General features: G+C 39.1%; 1 protein-coding gene across 1 annotated transcript in view; it reads right to left on the reverse strand.

Moving 5' to 3' along the window:
• Nucleotides 1-14936, reverse strand: part of LOC121372891 (hydroxysteroid 11-beta-dehydrogenase 1-like protein) — a 122945-nt gene that overhangs the window by 12701 nt on the left and 95308 nt on the right. The window contains exons 3-4 of the mRNA XM_041499328.1: nucleotides 2437-2531; nucleotides 465-595 (exon numbers count right to left, since the gene is read on the reverse strand). Of these exons, the coding sequence (XP_041355262.1) occupies nucleotides 465-595; nucleotides 2437-2509 (204 nt within the window). The 5' untranslated portion in view covers nucleotides 2510-2531. The remainder of the gene's footprint in view (nucleotides 1-464; nucleotides 596-2436; nucleotides 2532-14936) is intronic.

Genomic DNA, 14936 nt, shown 5'->3' on the forward strand with positions numbered 1-14936 from the left:
TTTACTCATGGCTAGCACATTTTTAAAATCACTGATCCCATGGCTAGTGGATTTTTATAAAATTCTAGAAGCCCTGCACACGGATTTTATCATACAAGTTTCCACTCACATTTTATCATACAAGTTTCCACTCACATTTTATCATACAAGTTTCCACTCACATTTTATCATACAAGTTTCCACTCACATTTTATCATACAAGTTTCCACTCACATTTTATCATGCACCTTTCCACGTGTGGATGTGTTTTTCCATATCTGCGTTTTCGCAAGCAGATCACTATACAAAATTGGACATTGTTGAAGAAACGTACACAATAAAATATGTGTGGAAACGTACACAATAAAATGTGTGTGGAAACTTGCACAATAAAATGTGTGTGAAAAAGTGCATAATAAAATGCAGGTGGAAACACGCATGATAAAATGGAAAGCAAATCTAAGACTAAACGATTTCCGACTTACCTCCTGTAACACACTGCCTCGTCTCGCAGTCACCAGAACGTTAGCACCAAACCTGGCGTAGTGATACGCTATCTGCTCCCCGATCCCGGCAGACGCACCCGTAATAACCACACGCTTCCCCTTCAGTTTACCTGAAAGACAAAACAGTTAGAAAACTATAAGTAACACATTAAACTACTGTAAACCAGATTAATAGAAAACTGTAAGTAACACGTTAAACTACTGTAAACCAGATTAATAGAAAACAATAAGTAACACATTAAACTACTGTAAACCAGATTAATAGAAAACAATAAGTAACACGTTAAACTACTGTAAACCAGATTAATAGAAAACAATAAGTAACACGTTAAACTACTGTAAACCAGATTAATAGAAAACTATAAGTAACACATTAAACTACTGTAAACCAGATTAATATAACTCAGGGTTTTAGATCACATCAAAGCTAAGGCGATAAAAATTGTGCCCAAAATACATACGCCCAAAATACATACACCCAAAAATACATACGCCCAAAATACATACGCCCAAAAATACATACGCCCAAAAATACATATGCCCAAAATACATCTCAAAATATTTCACTTCAAAATCACTGAAATATTAAGTTTAATTACATTAAACCGAAATGTTTTTATTTAACGATGCACTCAACACATTTTAATTACGGTTATATGGTGTCAGACATATGGTTAAGGACCACACAGATATTGAGGGAGGAAACCCGCTGTCGCCACTTCATGGGCTACTCTTTTTTTATTAGCAGCAAGGGATCTTTTATATACATCATCCCATAGACAGGATAGCACATACCACAGCCTTTGATGTACCAGTCGTGGTGCACTGGCTTCATTTCATGAATTCAAAACATTATCAACCTTTTTTGCATCCACGTGGTTACCTGTATCAGTAAAAAGATGTCATGCAAATTAACCTATTATCCCATAGACAGGATAGCACATACCACGGCCTTTGATATACCAGTCATGGTGCACTGGCTGTGATGAGAAATAGCCCAATGGGCCCACCAACGGGGATCGATCCCAGACCAACCACGCTTCAAGCGAGCGCTGTACCACTGAGCTACCTCTTGCCCCCAATTACATTAAAATAAGTAGAAATGCATTTGTGAATACTGATAACTTTCCAGCGGCTGTTAATGGAACTAAAACGACCTTCCTGCACTCAAAAAATATAAAAGTCGCCATTGTGCCCAAATTAGTGAGATCTAAAGCACTGATACTAACTGAAAGAAAAAAAAAAAAAAAAAATTGTTTTGTTTAACGACACAACTAGAGCACATTGATTTAATAATTATCAGCTATTGGATGTCAAACATATGGTTATTTTTGACACAGTCATAGAGAGGAAATCCGCTACATTTTTCCATTGGCAGCAAGGGATCTTTTATATGCACCATCCCACAGACAGGATAGCACATACCATGGCCTTTGATATACCAGTCGTGGTGCACTGGCTGGAAGGAGAAATAACCCAATGGGCTCACTGATGGGGATCGATCCTAGACCGACTGCGCATGAGGCGCATGCTTTACCACTTGGCTGCGTTCCATCCCCGGAAAGAAATAAGGGATCACACCAACACTAACAGCAAAGAGTGACCATCATGGATGTAGGCTGGATGAGTTTTAGAGGAAGGAAGGAAATGTTTGTTTTTTAAATGCACTCAACACATTTTATTTAGGGGTATATGGCGTCGGACATGTGGTTAAGGACCACACAGATATCGAGAGAGGAAACCCGCTGTCATCACTCCATAGACTACTCTTTTCGATTAGCAGCTAGGGATCTTTTACATGCACTTTCCCAGACAGGATAGCACATACCATGACTTTTGATATATCAGTTATGAGACACTGATTGGGATGGGGGGAAAATCCAATCAGAGAATGGGTTCACTCGAGGAGATTAATTATGTTAAACAAAGAAAGCAGTAAAGAAACTAGTACCTGGGTCGAAGTCATCATAAAACCAGTAACCAATGACAACGCCGAACAGCACAGCTAGGATCTTCTTCCACATGGCGAAGCGAACTCCTTGTTACCTGAAATACAACACAACATGTGAACACTTTTTCTTCTTCTCAAGACAAACACTGTGTGAGTTTTGGGGGCGAGATTTCACTCAGTTGGTTGAGTGCTCGATTGAGGTGCTTGCGTCGCAGGATTGAACCACCTCAGTGGATCCATCCATTAGGGAAAATGTAGCGGGTTTCCTCTGATGACTACGAGTCAGAATTACCAAATGTCAATCTAATTAAAATTAGCTCCACTATTACATGTGGATCTACAACAAGCCAGTTGGAGCTCATGTCCACCAATCAAAACCTTACTTGCAGAATCATGCCAGTGATTTGAAAATAATTTGAAAAAATTCCGAATTATCCTGAGGGTATATGATATGTTTCATGTGAATTACGAATGCCTTATTTAGACCAGTATAATCGGATTGCTAAAAACACTGCGTAGTCTCCAATGTCCAGGTAACATTTCGTCAGTAAATAATAATTTAAATATTGATCAATCACACTTTGCCTTTTATAACGTTATTTGGGAGCATACAAATTCAAAAAATATCGGGCGAGTCTATTTTAGTGGCCGCAGTACAGCGAACCATACCAATACGTACGGGATAGGTTATCAGTCTTCAATTTTACATAAAATGTTTTTTATTTATTTATAAAATAAAACATGTTTAAAGGCATCCGTAATTCACACGAAACATGTCGTATACCCTCAGGATAATTCGGAATATTTTCAAATTATTGGCATGATTCTGCAAGTAAGGTTCTGATTGGTGGACATGAGCTCCAACTGGCTGGTATTAGATCCACATGTAACAGTGGAGCTAATTTTAATTAGATTGACCAAATGTTTGACATCCAATAGCCGATGATTAATTAATCAATGTGCTCCAGTGGTGTCGTTAAAGAAATTTTTATTTTTATTATTTTTTATTTTTTATTCTTTCTACCAGAGGCTACACAAACTGACACAACATCAAAGAAAGTTCGTTTTGTTTAACAGCACCACTAGAGCACATTGATTTATAAATCATCAGCTATTGGATATCAAATATTTAGTAATTATGACTCATAGTCAGCAGAGGAAACCTGCTACATTTTTCCTAATGCAGAAAGGGATGTTTTATATGCACTTTCCCATAGACAGGAAAGCACATACCATGTCCTTTGACCAGTTGTGGTATACTGGCTGGAACAAGAAGAAAACCCCCCAATCAGTCGAATGGATCCACCAAGGTGGTACGATCCTGCACTTGCTTTTAAGTGTATTCCAAAATTAAGGCTTACCTGCTAATTTCATACTTTCTGAGGAACATTTTAAACAATATACTTACAGTGAAACTCTTCTAAACCAAACAGGATGAAGGAAGGAAATGTTTTATTTAACGATGCACTCAACACATTTTATTTACTGTTACGACAGACATATGACGAAAGGACCACACAGATATAGAAAGAGGAAACCCACTGTCACCACTTCATGGGCTACTCTTTTTGATTAGCAGCAAGGGATCTTTTCTATGCACCATCCCACAGACAGGGTAGTACATACCACAGCTTTTGATATACTAGTCGTGGTGCACTGGCTGGAACGAGAAATCACTGACAGGGATCGATCACATACCAACCGCGCATTGAGCGAGTGCTGTACCACTGGGCTAAATCCCCCCCCCCACAGGACGAAGTAAAAAGTCCAGTTTAAAGGAATGTCCGGTTTAGAGAGGTTATGTCCTGTATTGGTACTTAAAAAGGGTCTGTAATAAATATCCAGTTTTGAGGGAATTGTGGTTTATAGAGGGTCCGGTTTTTGCATATTAATACACAAAAAAGCTACACAGAATGAGTCTCCAGATTACACATATTAATACACAAATACAAGATGAGCATCTGTTTAATGCAGCACAAACAGTCTATACAGGATGAGCCTATGTGTTGACAAACTTATTATTCATACAAATACACTGTTAGCTTTATTTTATTTGATGACCCACTCATCAAATTTTATTTACGATTTTATGGTGTTGGACATATGGTTAAGGACCACACACATAAAGAGATATGAAACCCACTTCAGCCACCACATGGGCTACTCTTTTTTATTAGCACCATTCTACACAGAGGCTAAATATAGGAAGTAAAATATGGCCTGCTGTTATTTCTTTTAAAGGGAAATACCCTAGTTTTTAAACACTAAGGCATATTTTTGACTATTATAGCTGGTTTTGATAACTCAAATCATACTTTACCATACATTCGAAGTGTTTTTGGTCATCCTGGTGTTTTTAATATCACAAAATGCACTTCTCATATTTTTAAAAACGCGTCTGAGAAGTAAAAGTTACGGAGTCGAGTTATAGTCTATTTTTAGAGGGTATTTTCACCATTTCAAAGTCACAGCCTCATGTTTCACTCAAGTGTAACTTTATCCAAATGTGTTACAGGTTTGTAGATCAACTAAACTTAGTGTTAATTTTCACAGATTGAAACTAGGGTATGTCTCTTTAACATAGCAGGCCAAAAGAAATATGGCCTGCTAAGAAAACATAGAGCCTGCTAGAAATAAAGACAGTACGGGGTGAGTGGAGGGTTTAGGACAGTGTGTGGAGAATTAGGATCTCTGAGATGTATTTTAGAGCATTATAAAATAAAAATATCAAAGAATCATGAGCTCATCCTTAGCTATATAAATAGACGATGAGATGATTTTCATTTTACGTGCTAGGTCTAAAAACAATTCAGCTATAGATTTGTTCAATAATCACTTTGGCTTACAAATATTTACCTACTATCTTGAGATTTAGTATGTTGTAATATTTATTTTCTACTTTTGTTTGCAGTGGCATGGTTCTTTCAACAAATGGAAGGAAGGAAAGAAATGTTTTATGTAACGATACACTCAACACATTTTATTTACGGTTATATGGCGTCGGACATATGGTTAAGGACCACACATATTGAGAGAGAAAACCCAATGTCGCCACTTCATGGGCTACTCTTTTCTATTAGCGGCAAGGGATCTTTTATATGCACCATCCCATTTGATATACCAGTCGTGGTGCACTGGCTGGAGCGAGAAATATCCCAATGGGCCCACTGACGGTGATCGATCCCAGACCGACCGCACATCGAGCGAGCGCTGTACCACTGGGCTATGTCCCGTCCCTAAAATATAACCGAATCATGAGCTCAGCCTCAGCTAAATAGATGATGAGATGATACTGTAATATTTATTTTCTACTTTTGTTTGCAGTGGCATGGTTCGTTCTTTCAAACACATGGAATTCACTGCCATATTTTACATTGTATAATAGGCCAATCAGACATAGATAGGAAATTGGTTCTGGACCCATGCTTATAAAACTTTTTAGAGTTCAGACTCAGTCTCTAATGACGTCACATGCATACAATTTGTATGGCGTTGTCATGGCAATTGTGTCTCAGACTCTATTAGTAAAAATTTAAAGTTTGTTTTATTTAACGACGCCATCTAGAGCATATTGATTTTTTATCTTATCATCAGCTGTTGGATGTCAAATATATGGTCATTCTAACAGGTTTTTTTTAGAGGAAACCCGCTATCGCCACATACAAATGTAGGCTACTCTTTTTCGACAGGCAGCAAGGGATCTTTTATTTGCGCTTCCCACAGGCAGGATAGCACAAACCATGGCCTTTGTTGAACCAGTTATGGATCACTGGTCGGTGCAAATGGTTTACACCTACCCATTGAGCCTTGTGGAGCACTCACTCAGGGTTTGAAGTCGGTATCTGGATTAAAAATCCCATGCCTCGACTGGGATCCGAACCCAGTATACCAGCCTGTAGACCGATGGCCTAACCACGACGCCGGTTATAAGTGGGACAGATGGACCGACAGACAGATACTGACAAATGACACATATGAAACTGATAGTCCCCTCTGGTTAGTCCGGAGTGCAACTATATAGTGTACTAAAAGTGGTTAGCTTATTTTAGATATGAACAGAAACATTAATTAAAGATCCCCTGGAGGTTCGGACAGGACAGGACAGGACAGGAAACGAGACGAGACGAGAGACGAGACGAGACAAGAGATTTTTAATGACACCCCAGCATGGAAAATACATTGGCTATTGGGTGTCAAACAATTGACAGCCTTAGATGCTGCATTGCATTTGAAAAGTAATCATGCTAATAAGCAAAAACAAAAAAATATTTATCACCCCGTGAAAGTATATGTATATGTAATGAAAATATTTTTATTTATACAGTGATAAGAATATTCTATCTATATTTGAAGATGAAAAGAAATATATCTTATAGCTGTAAGCATGTTTGCTAGCTAATCAATCATTTTACCTGTCCAAAGTCAAAGTTTCACTAATTAACTGGGTCAGGCCAATGAACGCAGACTTTATATTGTTTATCTCACCTGTTTTAACAGGTCACCTTTAAATACGGGTTAAAACACAAGGTAGTGAGTTCTTTATACAGGTGGTTCTTATACAAATGTAATTTTATAGACAGAAGAAGAAATTTATTTTGCTTAACAACACCACTGGAGCACATTGATTAATTAATCATCGGCTATTGGATGTCAAACATTTGGTAATTCTGACAGGTGATTGCTATACAAGGTGGTCCTTACAAACAGATATCTATGTAAGATGCTCTTCATACACAACTGATTGTTATACAATGTGTTTTATATAAGCATGTGGTTGTAATAAAGATGTTTATAGACAAATGGTTGTTCTACAAGGTGTCCTCTACATACAGGTGGTTGCTATACAAGATTTTTTTAATAAACATATGGTTGTTCTACAAGGTGTCCTCTATATACAGGTGGTTGCTATGCAAGATATTCTTTATAAACACATGGTTGTTCTATGTGTCCTCTATATACAGGTGGTTGCTATACAAGATATTCTTTATAGACAGGTGGTTGTTATACACAGTGTCTTCTATACAGGTGGTTGCTATACACAATATTCTTTATAGACAGGTGGTTGTTATACAGTGTCTTCTATATACAGGTGGTTGCTATACAAGAAATTCTTCATAGACAGGCCCACAGATGTTAACAATGTGTCCTCTATATACAGGTGGTTGCTATACAAGATATTCTTTAAGGACAGGTGGTTGTTATACAAGGTGTCATCTATATACATACATGTGGTTGCTATACAAGAAATTCTTCTTCATAGACAGGCCTACAGATGTTAACAAGATGTCCTCTATATACAGGTGGTTGCTATACAAAGTATTCTTTATGGACAGGTGGTTGTTATACAAGATGTACTTTATATAAAGGTAGCTGCTACACAAGATATTCTTTAAAAAAAAAAATATATTATGATGTGGTTTACCAATAATATATCTACACCAGCTTTTTGAAACAGTTTAGGTTAGCTTTTTTTAGTGGAAGGAAGGAAGTGGTTTTATTTAACAATGCATTCAACACATGTTATTTATGGTTATATGGCGTCAAACACATGGTTAAGGACCACATAGATATTGAAGGAGGAAACCCACTGTCACCACTTCATGGGCTACTCTTTTCGATTGGCAGCAAAGGGATCTTTTATATACACCATCCCATAGACAGGATAGCACATATCACAGCCTTTGATGTACCAGTCATGGTGCATTGGCTAAGCGAGAAATAGCCCATTGGGCCCACTGACGGGGATCAATCCCCAACAGACTGCGCATCAAGCGAGTGCTTTACCACTGGTCTACGTCCTGCTCTTTTTCCGTGGAAGCCTATCCTTGGTTTATCAATTAAATTATCTTTGATGTTTTTTTTAATGGTATCCTCTGGTTATCAATTAATGTATTTTTAGCCCAGCTTTAGAGACAAAATCTGCATCTCGGATTACAGAGATTAAAGATATACCTCACTTACACACCAAAGGTCCGTGACATACATAAGACTGGGATGTCACGGAAGACAGGTCATGAATCACTTCACTTTGAGAAACCCAGTTCCCTGGATCACTGTGTCAAGATCTGTTCACTTGTTAATGAGTCGGCTAAAACTTTTGACAAGCCCAGTGGTTATATAAAGCGCTCGGCTGATGGGTGGGCGGTCTGGGATCGATCCTCAATGGTGGGCCCATTGTGCTTTTTCTCACTCCAGCCAGTGCACCACGACTGGTACAATGTATATCAAAGGCCATGGTATGTGCTATCCTGTCTGTGGGATGGTGCATGTTAAAAATCCCTTGCTACTAATGAAAAAATGTAGCGGGTTTCCTCTCTAAGACTATATATGTCAAAATTGTTAAATGTTTGACATCCAATAGCCGATGATTAATAATCAATGTTTTCTAGTTGTATCATTAAATAACGTTAATTGTACATATGCTAAAACTTTAGACAAACCGAGGTCCCTGACTCGCTGTATCATGATGTGTTCACTTGCTAAAGTTAAACATACATAGTCGTCTAAAACATTAGACAAACCCAGTACCCAGTAAAGTGTTCGCTTGATGCACAGTCGGTCTAGGATCGATCCCCATCGGTGGTCCCACTGGGCTATTTCTCATTCCAGCCAGTGCTCCACAACTGGTGTAACAAAAGCTGTGGTATTAGTATATCCTGTCTGTGGGTTAGGGGCACATAAAGGAATCCCTTGCTGTTAATCGGAAAGAGTAGCCCATGAAGTGGCGACAGCGGGTTTCCTCTCTTAATATCTGTGTGGTCCTTGACCATATGTCTGATGCCATATAACTGTAAATAAAATGTGTTGAGTGCGTCGTTAAATAAAACATTTCCTTCCCTAGCTCACTGTATAAAGATCTGTTGACTTGCTAACATTAAACACACGTTCAACATCTAAAACATTAGTGTTAAAGGTAAATGTTGTGTTGTTTAACACCACCACTAGAGCACATTTATCGGCTATTGGATGTGAAACATTTAGTAATTTTGACGTATTATCTTAAAGAGGATATGTTTATTTAAGGACATTGATTTATACTCTGTCAAAAAAGAAACGCATAGGCGAAATATTCATGGAATTATCTCTTTAATACAAAGTGGCACAATTTCGCTATTTATGATCGTAGCATAGTCAAATTTGATAAGAGTATGTGACAATGTTCTTGCTGTGGACTGACGGCAGTGGAGGCGTTTTCGTCACCAAACAGCATTGCACGAGAGCGCTGAAATCAGTACCTTGTGTGGCCACCACCAGCAGCAATCACTGCGCGACATCTCCTTGACATAGACTGAATGAGTCTCTGAATCCGGGCACATGGAATCCTAGCCATTCTTCTTGCAGTGCATGTGACAGTTACGGAAGTGTCTGAGGCTCCAGGTCTCGCTGGCATACACGTCTGTCCAGTTCGTCCCATAGATGTTCAATGGGGTTGAGATCTGGCGATCTTGCCATGGCAGCACATTAATGTTCTCATTCTGTAGGATATCCATTGTTACACATGCTATATGCGGCCTGGCATTGTCCTGCTGAAAGAGTTTTCTCTGTCGATCCAAAATGGGAAGCATGTGACGGTGAAGAATTTCATCCCGGTAGTGTACAGCTGTCAGGTTGCCTTGTACAAACACAAGTTCACTTCTGCCGGTGTATGAGATGGCTCCCCACATCACTACACTCCCTCCACTGAATTTGTCAACTTGGGTCGACGCAGTTGTTGACAAAACATTCATTGCGGTGTCTGTAAACACGTTGTCGTCCATTCGTGCACCAGCGAACACGTAAATGTCGATGTCGACGTCGCAGGACGGGGCCAGCATACGGTATCCTAACTCGTAAACCAGCTTCTCGAAGTCGGTTCCAAATTATTTGTGTAGACACCCTTCTCGCAATGTTTTGATTCAGCAGGCTTAGTCTTGGCATCTTGTAACTCGTCTACGTCGAAATGAGGCATCATTGCGAGCATTGCATCTTTAAATACCCATCACTACCCCAATCTTTTCCTCCGAGTTTCACGTGCATTTGCCAAAATGTGACCATTTCACGCTGATTCCCTGCAATTGTCGCACAACTTAAATTTGTTTTAGGGTGCATTTGGGCATGCTGTCCCATTCCAGGAACATTAACAAACATGGTCATTCAGCAACATTGTACAAAAAACCCGATATTTTGTAAAATCGAAAACTTTTCTTCTTTCCCTATCACCTATGCGTTTCTTTTTTGACAGAGTATATTAATCATCGGCAACTGGATGTCAAACATTTGGTAATTTTGACATATAGTCTTGGACATAATACCATTAGAAGCAAGGTATTTTTAATATGCACAATTTGGTATTTTTTTATATGCACCATTTCACAGACTCCAGCCAGTGCACCATGACTGGTATATAAACGGCCGTGATATGTGCTATCCTCTCTGTGGGATGGTGCATATAAAACATCCCTTGCTGCTAATAGAAAAATGCAGCCCATGAAGTGGCGACAGTGGGTTTCCTCTCTCAATATCTGTGTGGTCCGTAACCATATGTCTGATGCCATATAACCATAAATAAAATGTGTTGAGTGTGTCGTTAAATAAAACATTCCTTTCTTTCTTTTTGCCATTAGCTGGGGGTGGAGTGTAGCTCATTGTGGCTGAGGTGTGATGGGTCATGGGATCTATTGCTCACAGTGGACTATTATTTTCTCCTCATTCTAGCTGGCAGGCCTTTAGATTGTACCAAAGAAAGAAATGTTTTATTTAACGATGCACTCAACACATTTTATTTACAGTTATATGGCGTCAGACATATGGTTCAGGACCACACAGATTTTGAGAGGAAACCCGCTGTCGCCACTACATGGGCTACTCTTTCCGATTAGCAGCAAGGGATCTTTTATTTGCGCTTCCTAAAGGCAGGATAGCACAAACCATGGCCTTTGTTGAACCAGTTATGGATCACTGGTCGGTGTAAGTGGTTTACACCTACCCATTGAGCCTTGCGGAGCACTCACTCAGAGTTTGGAGTCGGTATCTGGATTAAAAATCCCATGCCTCGACTGGGATCCGAAACCAGTACCTACCAGCCTGTAGACCGATGGCCTAACCACGACGCCACCGAGGCCGGTACACACAACAGGTACATGTATAACTCAATCCTTCATTTCCTTCCTACATTTCACAGACAGGATAGCACAAATCATGACCTTTGATAGACCAGTCATAGTGCACTGGCTGGAACGAGAAATAGCCCAACGGGTCCACCAACAGGGATGGAACCCAGATCGACTAAGCATCAGGTGAGCGCTTTATTACTGAGCTGAGTCCTGCACCCAATTAAAACAGAATCTTAGTTCTCTTCAATGACTGCTAGCTTGAAATCACAAAACTGCAACATTTCAACATTTATCTGTCTACTTGATGTCACTGCCTAAAACAACACATTTTATTATTTCATCCTGCAACCACTGTTTCCTTGGCCCGCGATTATGATAAACCACTTAAAGCAAAGTCATAAACATATACGACTTTTGACATCACGTACACATATATAAATATTACAAAATTGTTCATTTGACTTAGGTCATTGTATAATGTCGGTGAAACAACTGAATTATTAGTTTTCCCCATTAATTTTGTCATGGACTGCTGGATAAAAATAAAAACCAGTTAATGACATAGGATTTTGGCTTTTTTTCTTGTCCAGGCCGATTGGTAAATTTCCCATTCTTACCTTCACACAATAAAACTGATATCCTATGAAATTAACTAGTCATCTCTATATAGTGCACATCTCTTTTGTTTTTGTCACTTCTTTACGTGAATGGTGCAAAAAAATGTATACATGGACACCGGCCTCGGTGGTGTCGTGGTTAAGCCATCGGACATGAGACTGGTATAGGTACGGGGTTCACAGCCCAGTACCGGCTCCCACCCAGAGCAAGTTTTAATGATTCAAAGAGTAGATTTAAGGCCACTACACTCTCTTCTTTCTCACTAACCACTATTCCACTGTTGTGGACAGACAGCCCAGATACATGTAGCTGAGGTGTGTGCCCATGACAGCGTGCTTGAACATTAATTGGATATAAGCATGAAAATAAGTTGAAATGAATGCAGACAAAGACTCTAAACACTGAAGGTGTTATTTATCTGAAGACCATGCTGCATTTGATGATACGTAACTCAATGACCCCAGCATGTCGGTTCTAAAGTACAATTGGATGCATACCATCAAATTAAATCTAGTAGATAACAATGGTAACACAGGAGTGTAAAACTGGCACATGCAATATGTTACAGTGGCATAGGAAGGTGCCAAAAAGTGTGTGTGTGTGTCTGTGTGTGTGTGTGTGTCTGTGTGTGTGTCTGTGTGTGTCTGTCTGTGTGTGTGTCTGTCTGTGTGTGTGTGTGTGTCTGTCTGTGTGTGTGTGTGTGTGTGTGTCTGTGTGTGTGTGTCTGTGAGTGTATGTGTGTCTGTGTGTGTGTCTGTGTGTGTGTGTCTGTGTGTGTGTATGTGTGGCTGTGTGTGTGTGTGTGTGTGTGTCTGTGAGTGTATGTGTGTGTCTGTGTGTGTGTATGTGTGTGTGTGTGTGTGTGTCTGTGTGTGTATGTGTGTGTGTGTGTGTCTGTGTGTGTGTCTGTGTGTGTTTGTCTGTGTGTGTCTGTGTCTGTGTGTTTGTGTGTGTGTGTGTGTGCGGCAAACGTTTATAATTACACAATTTTACACTATTATAAAGCAAATATAAAGCAAAATATCCTACGCCAGTGTGTTAACCTGTCAGATTTACATAGATATATCATAGATCTAGCATAAAAAGAAAGAAAGACAATGTTTTAGTTAACGATGCACTCAACACATTTTATTTACGGTTATATGGCATCAGACATATAGTTAAGGACCACACAGATTTTGAGAGGAAACCCGCTGTTGCCACTTCATGGGCTACTCTTTCTGATTAGCAGCAAGGGATCTTTTATTTGTGCTTCCCACAGGCAGGATAGCACAAACCATGGCCTTTGTTGAACCAGTTATGGATCACTGGTCGGTGCAAGTGGTTTACACCTACCCATTGAGCCTTGCGGAGCACTCACTCTGGGTTTGGAGTCGGTATCTGGATTAAAAATCCCATACCTCGACTGGGATCCGAACCCAGTACCTACTAGCCTGTAGACCGAGGCCGGTAGATCTAGCATAGATTTAGCATAGATATATCATGTGTTTATACCATATAAGCAAGCAACATGAACACCCATCTTCTTCACAGGCACACGCACAATTACATGTATATACCATACATACTGTAAATCGTAAAATACTAGCAACCTTAAAATTTAGCGAAATCCAAATAAAGTGACATATTAATGACATAAAACTGTAGCGAGGTTGGCAAGATCAAACACTAAAAAAACATAAGCTTAAATTGTAGCATCAGCTGAAATAATATGTTTGATCAATTTTGACATTATGCAGCTTACAGATAATTGAAGTAATGCAGTAATGTGCATGCTAACTAAGTATTGTTGTTTGCTATCCTTTTTGTTTAATCAATAGCATGTATCCATTGTTGTGTCTTCAGTTAATCATAGACAAAACAGTTGCACAAACATTTTTGGAATAGTTCGTTGTACGTCTCTTTAAATTTAGGATAATGAAAATATTAGCATCTTGTATGGCATTGCTAAATTTGCAAAAATTTACAGTATATTACATATACATGACTACCTTTCTACAAACTACATGTATCTATATATTTAATTACATACCTATATATATATATATCACACTTACATAATTATGTATCTATATAACAATATATTTACACATAATATTACATAGTAAATACAAATTATTATTACTAAGTAATTTACTGAGTATACCACCTGTAGACGGTCTGCAGTGTATGTTCGAACAACGAACACCAGTCTACACATGTGTATATATATATATATATACATGTATATATATATATATATATATATATATATATATATATATATATATATATATATATATATATATATATATATATATATATATATATATATATATATACTCTTCAAAAGAAGAAACGCAAAACCACATTGTCGTAACATTTGGAGAATTGATTTAATTATTGAATGGTGAGTCCGATAATTACCAAATGTTGCAGGATTGTTCACAACTCACTCTAGTCCATTGTGAGTAAGTGATAGGACACACCACCAAAGTCAAGGTCATCTGGAGTCAATACCGGGTGTGGCCTCCGCGTGTGTTGACAACTGCCTGGCACCGCCTGCCCATTGAAGCAACCAGAGTACGGATGACGTCCCGGGGGATGGTGGCCCACTCGGCCTGCAAGGCTGCTGCCAGCTTGGGCAGGGTCTGGGGCTGTGGTTGTCGCTGTCGGAGGCGTCGGTCCAACTCGTCCCATAGATGCTCAATTGGGTTCAAATCCGGTGATATCGATGGCCAAGGAAGGACATTAATGTTGTTGTTCTGTAGGAAAGCCGTTGTGAGACGTGCTGTGTGAGGCCTGGCGTTG

The sequence above is a fragment of the Gigantopelta aegis genome, chromosome 5 (assembly GCF_016097555.1).
Source record: "Gigantopelta aegis isolate Gae_Host chromosome 5, Gae_host_genome, whole genome shotgun sequence".
NCBI lineage: Eukaryota > Metazoa > Mollusca > Gastropoda > Neomphalida > Peltospiridae > Gigantopelta > Gigantopelta aegis.